Consider the following 14,027-nt stretch of genomic DNA (forward strand, 5'->3'; position numbering starts at 1 on the left):
CAATTACATTACATTTAGATAAAACAAATATGAGCTGTATGGTGTTCTATGTAAAAGGGCTGGACACAGCCACTGCTTCATAAAGCAGCCAGGAGCATGTAACTACCCAAGGTGGTGCTAATGGAAAAGGCTGCTACATCCATAACTCTTCACTTTGAAGGGAATCCACATCCAGTAACACTGAAGCACATTACTGGTAAATACTCTGGCAAACTACTTTGACAACACAAGTAGACAGGTGCTTTTTTTTTTTCATCTGATGTACTGCTGGTCTTACACAGAAGGCAAAATTTTATGGTATAGTGATGCAGATAGAACAATTTCTTTGTATCTCAAGTCAGCCTCTTTATTTCAGTGAACTCATGTTTTCAAACCCAGTGAGTGCAGAACTCAGGGATATAGCTGACTGATCACAGCTTTATCTTTTTCCCGTACAGTTTTAACAAGAAAATGCAAAGGGACGTTTTAATCTTTTCCTTGGTCTGATGACACTGAATCCCATAGTGGGGCAGTCCAAAGAGACTTTGAAACAAAAATAATTTAATGTGCTTTGCTTTTTACTGCTGGTGGTGTCCAAGACTGTTCACAGTCATGTGTGAGTTGTGCGTGTGTGAAAGTGTGAAAAGCACAAGCATTTCTACACTTTTGTGACTGCTTCTGTACAAATAGATACAGCTGTTATTATAAGGGGTGTTTTCAAAAGCAACCAAGCCTAATTCTGTTCCAATTCAAGCCAAAAGGATTTTGATTAGAGAAGAGTAAGGCCTGTGCTATGTTATCACAGTTGATCCCAGCTGAAATCCTGAGGCTGCTGCAGTCTATGAAATGCACTTCACTCCTGACTTCGGCCTTTTGTTGTGAGTGCCAAGCTAACACAAGGAGTAACTTCGCAGCATTTTCAGTGTCTGCTCTTCACCTGACAGATTTTTTTCCACTTTTGTAGTTCAGCTCTAAATTTCAAGGCTGTCAGTGAGTGGGAAGGGCTGTCCCAAACAAGGGTACTCTACCTGAGCTTGCTTTTTAGTGCTGCAACCTCACGGCCCAGGGCTTCATTGCTCTCAGTAGCTTCATCCAGCTCCCTCTGCAGCTTCCTGCGGTTGGCGTTGATGCGCTGGGACTCTTCCTCAGCCTCCTCCAGCTGCCTTTTCAGCTGCTTGAGCCTTGTGTTGCCTTTCTCGGCCTAAAGGGAGATTTCAGAGTAATGCTTTAATTTAAAATGGATCTAAGAGCTTTACATTCCTCATTTTAATTTCATGCTTCTATCGAGAGTTGTTCTGAAACATGACCCAAATCAAAGACCGACGCTTATAGCCTGAAAATAACTTTGCTTTGTGGTGTTCATTTTGCTGATAGCTACTGTATGCAGACACAACCTCGTTGTTTCTTTTGCTGCATAGTCCTACCTCTGCTTTTTGGGCTTGCAGATGGATTTGCATTAGATAAAGTTAAAATTTTAATGTAAAATATGTTCAGCATCTCTATTCATATAACACCAAGGGTGTTGTGCACAGTCCTGTATATTGCTGTGCAGTCAGACTGTTGAATGTGGCTGATTAACAAGGACTTGTGCTTTGGCACTTGATGTAGCACGGAAGAATTATATTGTCCCATCTTTTAGTAATGATCTGTATGGCTCTCCCAGCACAGAATCCAAGCATTCAGTTTGCTTTCTAGGGCATTTGCTTGAGGCACAACATGGAATCTTCCTTTCTTAGGGCAAAACCTAAAAATTCCTGTGCCCTCAGCTAAGACCCTTATGACACAAGTCTTTACCTGATCTTTGTACTGCTCTGCTTGCTTCCTCTCATCCTCAACCTGCAGCAGTGCATCCTTCAGCTTCTTGTCCTTCTGGCGCAGCGTCTTGGCCGCTGCCTGCTTCTCTCTGCAATGACAGGGCAGCTCTTGGTGATGTTGAGCTCTGTACTCTCCACCTGCCTTGGGCTTGTGGCTCATGCAACTGGCACCAAGGACCCTTGTGTTAAAGGTCTTACTGAATTTAACAGGTGAATTCTAAGGAAAACTTTAAGGCATGTTCTTCTGATCAAAACAACACCAAATATATGTCTCTGCTGTATGCTTTAGGTGCTCCTGGGGATGTGTTCTGAAACACAAGATGATTTCCTGAAGGAATAATCTAACAAGTGGTACAATGCTTTATGGCAATTAACCTGGCAGAGTCATAGGGCAGTCAGTCTAAAATGTGGAGGGGCAGATCCTTGCCTATGGTACCAGTGGAACTTTATAGCAATAAAATGGATCTTAATCAGAAGCTGTACCATCTCCAGGTACTTGCCATATGTCTCAAAAATGTTAAGTGGGAAAGAGATTTGACCAAGTTCAGTGGCACTGAGAGCCTGATGACACAAATCCTGCTTGTTTTTGCTTATTTTGTGTGTCATTAACTGGAACAATAAATGGACAGATGTGCCCTCTGGGACACGCATACCTGGCTTCCTGTTCCAATTGCTCTTCGAGAGAAGCAATTTTGGCCTCCAGAGCAGCAATTGTGGCTTTGAATTTGTTCTTCACAGCTCCCTCCATCTCCTGCAGCTTACTCTTTAGTTCCTTGTTCTGCCTCTCCAGTTGCTGCCGCGCATTTTCGTTCTTCTGTGCAGTTGAGCGCTCTGTTGCCAGCTCATTGTTCAGCTGCTCTGCCTGCAAGGTGGGAAGGGTGCTGTCACAAGTGTTGCATGCTCTCAGAAGTGCTGCATGCTTTCAGACAAATGACAGGTGGCAGTTTGGGATGGCAATCCCCCAGATATTCCAGAACCACAAGAAGCTTTTGCTGGAACACAAACAGAAAGTGCCGTGTGCTGGAGTGAGCTGTACCTGCTGTACTGCTTTCCTCATGCGGTCACCCATTGCCTCTATGTTGCTTTGCTCCTCTTCCAGCTCTTCCTCCAGCTGGGCAATTCTTGCCTCCAGGCGCCGTTTCTCATCCTGAAGGCTTGTCCTGGGAATTTAAATTTAATAAGTGAGTAGTTATGGTTCTGACCATTTGTTATGGTTGTATTATGAGCTGCCAGAAATGCAGAAGGAGAACAAGATATTTCAATGGAAGTAGTCATATGTGTGCACGTTGTCTTGTCAAGACCAGATGGCTGTTGGGAACGGAACAAAACTGCTCTTGGCAGCATTAGCAGCATGTTTAGAGCCTTGTGGGTAATTTGGTGTATTCCTACCTTCCAGAGGCAGCGCTTGCAAGTTCCTCTGCCATCTCTTCTTTCTCTTGGTCTGCTTGTTTGCGAGCTCTTTCTGCAGCAGCCAGGTCCTAGAGAAATGGAAGAAGCAGCGTAGTAAAGAAATGAGTAAATGTTCAAGTAGTTATAGCATGATTCAGAGGACTGTAAATTTTCTAAAGCTGGTATGAGATGGGCTGTCTTGTTAACAGAATAAATTCTTGTCATGTCATAAACCCTAGGGAAGTACAATGAAATATACTTTATCCAGCCTGTCAGAGGGTTTCTATTTTATTTGTTTTGGTCACAAGATTTAATACAGGTAGGAATAATAGCACTAAGCACTCAAGAATTTATTGCTATTGAAAACAATTTGTGTTGGATCGTACAATTCATTTCCCTTTAAGGCTGGCCATCTGTACCTTTTTCCAAGGTGATTTTTTTCAGCTCAGTCTGACTGTGCTCAGATGGAGATCCAACAGCTTTAGTGGAGTGTGTGGAGCACATGGAACTTGTTACAAGTCCAGTCCCCAAGAGCTGTTAGATTACTTCACTGCAGTTCTGTTTTGCTACTGAAGGCCATGTGTAATCTCCTTCATTCTGTTGTAGGTTTCCTACTTTACCTCCTGAAGCTGCATGAGTTCTGCTTCCAGACTCTTTGCTTTCTTCTCATTTTCTCTGGCTGTAGCAAATATTTCTTCTCTGGCAGCCCGTGCATCGTCCAGCTCTCGTTGGTAGTCCTTCATCTGAGCCTTATTGAAAAGAATAACAAATTTGTTACAATTTCAGTCAAAAGAAATATGGACAGAACAGAACACATACATGTTTACATTGTCATAATGCTGCTGAAGTTATATTTTCTGCAGAGATCTGGTAGCACATGTTGAAAAGATGTGAAATGCTATTCCAAGGAGGGCAGTGCTTCCACTTGAACACTGCATCTTTTGTAATGCCTATTGTTCATATGTCCTCTGAATATTTGAGTTCATGTACAGTCTTAATCTTTCTGATTAAGAAAATTTTTGTTGTTTAGTTGTTAGCATGTGACAGAGCAGTTGATATGGAGATTTAAAGTATAAACAGGAACATTCTAATTCAGAGATAGTCTGATTTCTGAACACTCTTTCATGCTCTTGAGTCAAGTGTTAGAACCCAGATTTATGCTCTGAATAGATTTTATTTTATCCTTTCTCTTCATGTCAATCTTTGTTTTTGTCCATGTGGATAAGTCAGTAGCAGATGGGTGTTGGCTAGAGAAGCTCTCTACCATGATGAAATTTAAGATTTTAATCATTTGCCCTGTGAATTTTTTCCACTGTTATTCAAACTGAGCATTCAAATACCGATATTTGAATGTGGCAGTCTAGTTAAAACTCCCCCTCTGACCAATTATCTGCAATGGGCATCACATGGGTTCACAGATATCACCTAACTTTTGTATTGTGGCTGCATATGAAACAGCAGTGGGAAAAACTGTGTTTTTGAGGTTACATACCTGTAATTTGCGAAGTTGTTTGATGGCTTCTTCCCGACCTTTGTTAGCAGAGTCAGCCTGGCTCTCCAGGTCTTTGACATCCATCTCCAGCTTCTTTTTGGCAGCAGCTGCCAGGGCCCGCTGCTTCCGCTCATCTTCCAGTTCCGTTTCATATTCATGGAGCTGATCATTAAGGAAAACAAGTTCAGTTTAGGAAAGTCCTCAAGCACTCTTAAAGACTCTGTGTATGTCTGGATAGGGCATACAGACCCCAGATCTCTGTTAACTGTGATTTCACTGGCAGTTAAAACACATTTCCATTTTGTCCCCAAATTAAAGGTTTCTGAAAGGACTCAGCAATTTGGGTTCTGTATGCATGGAAATATGTGTGTTACAAGATGATGACTACAGCAGTTGTCTTTGCTGTCACAACACTTCTGTACAAATAAGTTTTATCCTGTTTTCATCTCCAGTGCTTTTGTATGCAGTCAGTGTACCCCAGGAAGACAGATATATTAGAAGTTGTCTTTTTTCACTTGCACTGAGAATACAGGGAAGGTGGTTCTGACTATGTCAGAAATAACAATTCACAAGTTTTATACTATATTGGTTAAATAGCTGCATTTGTTGGTAAGTGTGCATCTGCTACTGAAGCAGGGAATCTCTCCTGCTTTTTTCAATGCAATAACCCTTTTTCGTCTTCTTTTTTGTGGTGTTTTTTTTTTTTTTTAAATCACCAAGTACAAGGCAATGTAATGCTTCTTTTTTCATTAATGTTAGTAAGGTGCTTTAATACTGGCATTGGGCTGGGGGCTTTCAGCTGGCTTGGTTAGATATTTGCAAAGGTAGTGGCAGGGAATGGTACCTGTCTGAGGAGTTGTCTTTTCTTCTCCTCATTCTGTTCATCTCTGGCTTGTAAATCTCTTTCAAACTGGCCTTTCAGGGCCTGCATATTAACTTCCAGCCTGAGTTTGGCATCTTCTGCAGCCTGTAGCTCATCCTCTAGCTCTTCTAATTGTGTCTTCATCTCCTCTACTTGCTGTTCAAGGGTCCGTTTAGATTTCTCCAATTCATGGACCTTTCAAGCAATGGGAATTTAATAGACTTGTTATGAGAAATAAGAATAATTACAGTTATACACAGTATACCTGCAGTATAGGCCACATTAGAAACTATCAGGTGTGGACAATGAATACAGTAACTTACACTGAAAATGATAAATTAGCTTTACTTTCTACACTGGCAAAACTGTCTTAAAATAATGAGATTCTCTTTATCCCAATCTTCTGTTTTTAATCTAGTCAAGCATCATAATTTAATTTATTTAGTATTAGAAGTAATATAATCATATCCCTGTAATAAAAGAAGTGATTGGCAAAACAGAAGTGGAAATTTGCTGCAATTACGTAAGTAAATTTAAGGCAGGTAGCAAAGTCAAATATAACTAATAAAATAAGATTTGCAGAGTTTACAGTTTCAAAGAAGTGTAATAAACTAGTACATTATTTAGAAATCAATTAGAATCTTCTTCATGCTTGAAGTTATGTTAAAAATAAACATAGCCTACAGTTACTTTGCCAAGCCCCTTGCAAGTTTGGACACAAATGGAATAACCTTTGAATTTTGTATGAAATATCTGATCTTGCTGAATGGATTTGTGTGCTGCAGAGAATTTCCCACACTGAAAACAATGATCTCTTTTTTTAGCTGCTATTTTAAGCTATTGTTGTTGAGATTGTTCTTAGGCCAAAACTTACATTCTTTCCAACATCATCTTTGGAGCTAACAAGATCTTCCATTTCAGCTTTCAACATTTTGTTTGTTCTCTCCAGTTCTTCTTTGGCTTCCAAAGCCTCTTCAAGTGCTCGAGCCAATGACAGAGCCTTTGTTTCCTTTTCTCTAGCTTCAGCTTCTGCTCTGTCCCTTTCATCTGCGTATTTTGAGGAGATGTTCTTCTCTTCAGCTAGCATCTGTAAAAAGGTAGTGTCAGTAGAGGAGGTCATGAGTAACAGGGCTTTTCTACTGCAGCTGACAACAACTGACAAGAGTCAGTTGTTAAAGAATCTCTGCTTTTGATAAAGGCATGTAAATACAAAATTAACACTTCCTGTATAACTAAACTTTAGTTCACTTTTTTGTCCCCTTGTCCCAGTGGACCCTCTGTGAGTTTCAGACAGGCGATAACACAGCAAGGGAGAATCTAAAATCCATACCTGATCAAACTTCTTCTGTTTCTTCTCCAGGTTGGAGACCAGTTGACGCTGGTTGTCTAAGTCCACCACCAGGTCATCCAGCTCCTGCTGGAGTCTGTTCTTGGTTTTTTCCAGTTTGTCATAAGAAGCAGCCTTTTCTTCAAACTGTTGTGTGAGACTTTCAATTTCCTTCTGAAGTTTCTTTTTGCCTTCTTCCATGAATTCTACTGTGGTGGTAAATTCCTGTATTTTCTTCTTAGAGTCAGAGAGCTGAAATTTGAATTCAGAGGACAAATCTTTGTAGCTGTGACAACAAAACTTGGCAGAGAGACAAAAACTTGGCCATGAGACAGCTAAGACCTGGAGCTTTCCTAGTTTGACCTGTGTGAAGCTATAGTTACCCATCACCCAGCCATCATAAAATGGGGCAGAGCACAGACCTAGGATGCACAAACAGGCCTTGTATGCAGGACTGTGTGTGGAGCTCCCTTGCACTCGTATCTGTCCTAAGGGGGGCACTTTAAGGGACAAGGGAGACTGCTGCCTCCATTGTGGAGCACTGCTGGTGCCATCTGGGCTAACAGCACAAATTCCCTGAAGGTCCATGTGCTGTGCCAGGATAATTCCACAGATCCTCTGGAATTGCCAACACAGTGATGGAGCTAATGATTTAACTATGGCACTGATACCTGTATTGTCAGTGTTGAAATATGTCTCTCCAGATTTTGTTTTGCTTCTACTTCTTCATCCAACTGTTCCTGCAAGCTGTTCTTTTCATCCTCCAACTGGCGGAGCTTGGTGGACACGTTCAGCTTCTGCCGCGTTTCTTCCTGAAGCAGCTCCTACAGTCACCACATCAATTGGCAAGACAGTCATTAGTTTAGGTCCTTTTATTGTGTATTTTATGAATATTGTAGGTGAGCTGATCTTGGATGCAAGTTTACCTGCGTATCCTGTAGCTGAGATCCTAAGGTTGCAACATCTTTGGTCAATTTGATATTTTTGCTTTCTGCTTCATTGAGCAAACCGGTGACATTTTCAACCTCCACCTGTGAGATGCCACAGAGAATAAACTCAGTTATTTTGCAAACCTTCAAAATCTTCCTTAAACTTTAGTTTCCTTGGATTTGTCTGAAATCTTATCTAATGCCATTTTTATCTAGTTTACCACAGTATTTATTACTCTATATCAAAACCTAGTCATATTCATAAAGCAATAATAGTATTTTCCCTGCAATGAATTGCAAAGGAGAATGGGGATTTTTGATGGATTTTCTTTCCTCTTCCCAAGTTTGACAGAAGTTGATGCATTTGATTATATTTTTTTACTTATCCACCAGCTTAAAATAATAAAGCAAATCTTATTGCAGCTATGAACAACATGTAACTGTAAGCTTGGTTAGTATATCTGGACATTGAATATCTACCAAAGAACCATTTAAAATTACCTTTAATTATTTCTTAAACTGTAGATAAGTGAGCATTCTCCTTTCATTGTCATCTTTTCTGAGCATGTGTGTTTAATAGCTGTCTAATGCATTTCCAAAAGCCACATACCTGTCAGTCATCCCCACCAGCCAAAAATGAACAAACAGAAAGAAACTGCCAGATCTGCATCATGGTCACTGAACCAGTGATGGCATTTCAGACTGCAACATGTACAGAGGGGTAGTGAGACTAAAAGGTCCCAGTTCCATGAGATGGAGTGGTTGTAGTTGATTAATTGGGTGATAATTGAGGTAGGAGTTTAAGATGACAAAAAAATGAGTGTTTTGGCTGCAGGGCCGTAATTCCTCCAGATACACCCTCACAGAACAGTATAAAATGGACTTCCCAGTCCCATGGTGTCACAGCAAAGCATCAAACTCCTTCCTACCTGTAATTTATGGACTTTTTCATTGAGTTCTGTCCGAACACGCTCTCCCTCAGTGTATTTGGACTGTAAATCCTGCAGCTGTACTTCCAGCTTCTTCTTCTTGTGCTCCACATCTTGTTTGGCCTGATTCAGGCTCCTGACTTCATTAGCCAGATCAGCATTGTCTTTTTCCAGTGACTGTTTGGTCTTATCCAAGTTTGCTTTAGCCTACAAGCATGTGAAGAAATGAATAAAGGTGATTTATAGGAGGAAATGGTGTTATCTAGTTTTCATTATTATTTATCCAGTTTTCAATGAGGTGGATTTCTGTTTACCCGTTTAAATTGTTCCAGCTGCTCTGTGAGCTCCTCCACAGCCTGAGTGTGCTTTTGCCTCATCTCCTGGACCTGGGCTTCATGAGTTCGAGTCTCCTCCTCCAGAGCTCTCTTGAGCACTGTGACCTCCTGCTCACGCTTTGCTCTGCAAGGTGACACACGTCAGTGGAGCAGCAAGGAGCACTCCAGCCCCACTGCAGTGCCAGTGGGCAGTGCTGTACTGAGCTTGGTGACATTCCCCTTGTGCTCCATCTCCATACCTGAGCTCCTGCTGGGTGGCTGTGGTATCCAAAGTATCCTCCAGCTCTGTCTTGAGAGCCTCCAGCTCTTCCCCGAGGTCTCTCTTCTGCTTCTCTGCTTTGTTTCTTGCAGCTTTTTCAGACTCCAAGTCTTCCTGGAGATCAGAAATTACAGATTCCAATTCTCGGATCTTCTTGAGGGCGTTGTTCTTCTGAGTAGTTTCATCTTCAAGCCTTTTTGAAAAAAGAGCGTTTCATTTTAGAAATTAAAAAAAAGTAATAATGATTTCACTTTGAGGAAGTCAGTATACACTAAAGATTTATAAGTTCTGTGCAGGAAAGTGCCAAAGAAAGGAAAGACTGATGCAAAAAAGATCAAACAGCTGTACTTTAGCTGGATGCAATATCTGGAGATCCTGATTAGTTGATTCAGCAAGTTTTGGTTCAGTGTTTTCCCTCTAAAATTCATACAGAAAATCCACTGAGATTCTGGAGTGGAATCTCAGGTCAGACTCTTAATTAATTTTTCCCTGTTGCCTATGATTATTACATTTCATCATACTTGACAAGACTGCCCTTGCCTATGGGAAGAGGAGTTTTCATTGGTACCTGAAGGTAATTTAATAAAATAGATTATTTTTCTATGGACAAGTAATAGCATAATTATTTTTCACAAAAGGACATTTGGAAAATGGGGAATCACATGGAAGGAATGAACTGAGAGATGTGATTCATGGCTGGAGGTTCTCAGTGTCTGGGAAGGGACAAGATATGTTCCAGCCTGGGCTTTCCACCGTGTGCAGACCCAGGAGGGAGTACCTGGCCAGAGCAGCCTGCAGCTCTTCCTCCTTCTTGGCCAGTTGTGCCTTCAGGTCAGCAATTTGTGCCTGGAGCTCTGCAATCTGCTCGTGTAGATCATTTGCCTCTCCTTCCAGCTTCCTCTTAACTTTGTCCAGTTCTTGTCTGCTCTTCTCTTCCTTCTTCAGCCGCACTGAAAAAGGAGGGATTTTGGTCACCAGACTGTGGTAAAGCCAGGAGTCCTTAATCTGATCTCAAACTTAGGCAAAAAATGGTTCTGGCCTCCAGTGTGGCCATGCATTTGACTACAAGTCACTGTGTTTTTGGAGCAACATGCAATGCCTTATTTCTATCCATCCTAAATAATAATTTCTTTATCTTTCTTACAACATAAGCATTTTTTCCTCTCATTTTTCCCTCTACTCTTTTATATGTAACAAATAAAAAGGTTCTATTGTTTGGCACCATGAGGATTTGGTGATTAGCACCAAACTGTCTTCAGCACAAAAAATTTGGAGATACCCCACAGATTTTTAAAAAGTTCTCTCCAGATTCTGTTTAGGTTTTTTTGTTCTGTGCCAAGGAAAAAGAAGAAATTCTACAAAACCCACAATAAATTATTGTTCCTGTTACCTTCAAGTTCAGAAATCATAGATTCATGTTTGTTCTTGAGCTTTGTAAGATTTTTGGCTTTTTCTTCTTCTTCTGCAAGATTTGTTGTTAGATCACTTATTCTTTCCTCAAGTTGTTTTCTTTCCTTAAGAAAAATAAAATACTTCTGTTAGCAAACATGTCTGTCACTGATGATCATAAACCAACTCTTTGCCAACCAAAACTGTCCTTTTATGCTGTATTTCTTGAGATTGTGGTGATACATTTCAATTTTTCAGTTACAGATGAGCTTTGGAGCACTGTCTATGACTTCCATGTTCTCTAAGCTGCTGCTCTTAGAATCTTGTGCTCTCTCTGATGGCTGCTAAGTACAGGGCCCAGTTCACAGGAGCATTCCCTTTTGGAAAGTACTGGAAGACATTCTTACTTCCAGTTTTAATCATAAAGTTTGGTTGGAATTAGTTGAAAACCCAGAGAATTATTTAGTCTGCTCTTGGACAAGAAGACATGTCTTCCACCGATTGTCCTTGACTGCTGTAAATATTTTGCTTGAAGATATTGTTGTTATGCAGGTCTCAAACACAATAGTTTTACACAATTTTCAATTGTTTGAATGAGCACAGAAAAATTATCAGAAATGCATTTGATAGAGGCTGGACTGATGGCCTGGTGTAACTACGTCCATGAAATTAGACCATCAAGAGTATTCCTGTTGTTCTAGTGGAAGAGACTAGTTCTCTCAACTTTCACTACTTTCAGAGTAAGAAAGTGGACCCAGAACACTCACCTTGCTTAGCTTATTATTCTGGTCTTCCATTATTAGAATATCATCTTCCATTTTCTTTATCTTGCTATCTGCTGCGACTTTTTCAAGTTGCAGTTTCTGCCTTGCAGCCTCTTCTTCTTCCAGCTGTTCCTCAAGGTCCTTTAGGAAAAAGAAGGCCACAAAACATGAATTCTGGAAATAAAATACTACTTATATAATTCTTAAGAAATGCTTAATGTTTATTACTGTATGTTGTAAACCTTGTTTCTTTTATTAAGCTAGACAATCTGTAATCCTTTACAATGTAGAAGGAAAGATTTTTTAAAAGAATGTTTTAGAGAGAATAGGATTGAGATGGGGAAGAAGAGAACCCTGGAGGAAAGTGCATCAATTGATTGTCCTTCCTTCAGTAGCACAGACATATATCCTACAGAGGATTGTGCAGCAAGAACTGTCCTAGGATCTGATGTTTTCCAGTCTCTGTTGTGTCTCAAGTTATTGTTATAACTTGTTATCCAAGTTATTGTCTGTACTTGTCACTTATCCCTCCTTACCAGCATTTGTTGTTGCATCTTTTTCTTCTCTGCCTGCAGCTGCTGGCTGCGCTCCTCCTCCTCCTCAATTCTGGCTTCCATCTCATGCAGGATCTCTTCCAGCTCTTGTTTCTTAGCTGCTAAACGGACTCTCATCTCCTCAGCCTCAGCATACAGCTCAGTTTCTGCCTGAAGCTGCTCTGCCAGGAGGTTCTTCTCTTCAACAAGCTGCACAAATAGAATGGAGAGCAAGTTAAGGCTTGGAGTGCAAATTGTTTGTTTAACTGGATATTTCTGGAGTACAGGGAGGCAGCTCCACTACACATGTGTGGATGTTGGGCCTTTACTGGAGTGACTGGGAGCGTGTCTGCACTGACCTGCTCTGGACCATTGCTATGAGGACAATCATGAGTGCAAAGGAGAGAGACACCTTTATTATAACAGCTTCAAGACGTGGTAAAAGAACAGCTAGTGTTTCCCAGAGGCTCAGAGCTGTAAATCACCTGTGAGTGTTTCAGTTCCAGCTCCTTCAATTCACTCTCTGCTTTTTGTTGTCTTTCCTTAGTTTTTTGTAGTTCTTCATCCTTGGCCTGCATTTCTTCCTCTTGGCGGGTGACTTGCAGCAGTGGCTTCACCTGGAAATGGAAAGATTTTTTTTAAGAATGTTTCCTGTCAGTATTTGTGTTGCTGATGGTGCTTAAAGGACTGACTGGCACGAATGGTAGTGCTGTCATTGCTCAAGACTGGACAGATACTGTCCAGCCAAGCTTGATGGGAACATCTTTAAAGCCCCAAGCCCCAGCAGTGTTGCTCTTGGCTGTCCCTGTGTTAATTCCTGGGGCTTGTGAGCACCTCTACCTCTGATAGTGCCACTTTTGAAATGTCTCCAGGCCTATTTTCATCCCTTGATAATGTACAAAAGTTCCATCTGCATAGAAGGGCAATGTGCACACACAGGTGTGTGTGTTACTGCCTGTTTCTGGTTGCAGAGGAGATTGCTATCAACCCAGGTAGGAAAAGTTTTCCGAAGCCAAACTGAAGGCCGTTCTTGAAACACCTGAGCCTCTTTAATAGGAAAATAGACTTAATTTACATGAGTGCCCAGCAGGAAGATGTTTAGTGTCCCAGTTAGGAATTCCCAAGCTACTTGTTCTCCATAGATATATCACTCTGGATGATAAAAAGAAACAGAATGATATCATGAATAGAAACAGAATGGATGATAAAACAGAAAATTCACTTTTACTCTGTATTCTCATTATCCACCCCTGTGAAATTATTTCATTTTGTGGCAATTAAAAAAATCTCCAAGCATCCAAAATCTTTTATGAATTTCTGCTCAACTAGATTGTTTTCTTCTCAAGAACAACCTTTAATGTTAATGGCATTATAGAACTATTCAGAGTATCTCTAACCCTAAGTTTTGTGAAACTAATGAGGCTCTTGCCACCAGCTGCAATGGGCTTTGGAACAAGGAGTGTGCCTGACAAGATGTACCTTGGTATCATGTGCATTTAATTTTTTTTGGAAAACTGAGGAGAGATTGACTGATAGCAGTCACTCACTTTAGTAAACAGTCTCCACCACTGCCAGTTCCTCAGTTTCAGGTAGGCAGCACAATTTCTTTGGATAACCTTCATTGCAGTCAGCTGTTGCTGTCTCTTGGCAAAGGCTCTGTGATTAAAAACATAAAGCAAATTGGTTCAGTCTGAGAATAGAAAGTGCTTGCAAGGTACACACATTAAGCAAAGAAACTCTGGCATGAGCATCTGCTGATGAGCCACGTGGTTTGGGGAGGCTGTTTCAAATCCTTTTGGTTGCTTTAACAGTGCCTGTGCTTTCCTGAGGAAGGGTGATAACTCTGGTTAGCTGTCTGGTATTTTATTTTTGGTTTTTGAATGTTTGCACTCCATGGGTAGGCACAGATGTATAGATCTAGTTCTTGGTGTGAACATCTTTCCAAGGTACACAGGGACTCAGATGTTGCACTGATTATCATTCTTGAAACATATTTCTTTGTCTGACAATTTGAAAGCCTTGTGAA

General features: G+C 40.8%; 1 protein-coding gene across 4 annotated transcripts in view; it reads right to left on the bottom strand.

Moving 5' to 3' along the window:
- Positions 1-14,027, bottom strand: part of MYH11 (myosin heavy chain 11) — a 55,108-nt gene that overhangs the window by 3,645 nt on the left and 37,436 nt on the right. For all 4 annotated transcript variants that reach the window (XM_019008250.2, XM_015642835.3, XM_015642834.3 and 1 more), the window contains 21 exons: positions 13,549-13,657; positions 12,487-12,618; positions 12,005-12,211; positions 11,472-11,609; positions 10,706-10,829; positions 10,094-10,265; positions 9,296-9,508; positions 9,036-9,180; positions 8,722-8,928; positions 7,790-7,894; positions 7,535-7,687; positions 6,867-7,115; positions 6,411-6,623; positions 5,519-5,731; positions 4,675-4,836; positions 3,803-3,931; positions 3,183-3,271; positions 2,830-2,953; positions 2,447-2,655; positions 1,774-1,882; positions 1,008-1,180 (listed from right to left, as the gene is read on the bottom strand). In XM_019008250.2, coding sequence (XP_018863795.1) covers positions 1,008-1,180; positions 1,774-1,882; positions 2,447-2,655; positions 2,830-2,953; positions 3,183-3,271; positions 3,803-3,931; positions 4,675-4,836; positions 5,519-5,731; positions 6,411-6,623; positions 6,867-7,115; positions 7,535-7,687; positions 7,790-7,894; positions 8,722-8,928; positions 9,036-9,180; positions 9,296-9,508; positions 10,094-10,265; positions 10,706-10,829; positions 11,472-11,609; positions 12,005-12,211; positions 12,487-12,618; positions 13,549-13,657 — 3,375 coding nt within the window. The remainder of the gene's footprint in view (positions 1-1,007; positions 1,181-1,773; positions 1,883-2,446; positions 2,656-2,829; positions 2,954-3,182; positions 3,272-3,802; positions 3,932-4,674; positions 4,837-5,518; positions 5,732-6,410; positions 6,624-6,866; positions 7,116-7,534; positions 7,688-7,789; positions 7,895-8,721; positions 8,929-9,035; positions 9,181-9,295; positions 9,509-10,093; positions 10,266-10,705; positions 10,830-11,471; positions 11,610-12,004; positions 12,212-12,486; positions 12,619-13,548; positions 13,658-14,027) is intronic.

The sequence above is a fragment of the Parus major genome, chromosome 14, assembly GCF_001522545.3.
Source record: "Parus major isolate Abel chromosome 14, Parus_major1.1, whole genome shotgun sequence".
Lineage (NCBI taxonomy): Eukaryota > Metazoa > Chordata > Aves > Passeriformes > Paridae > Parus > Parus major.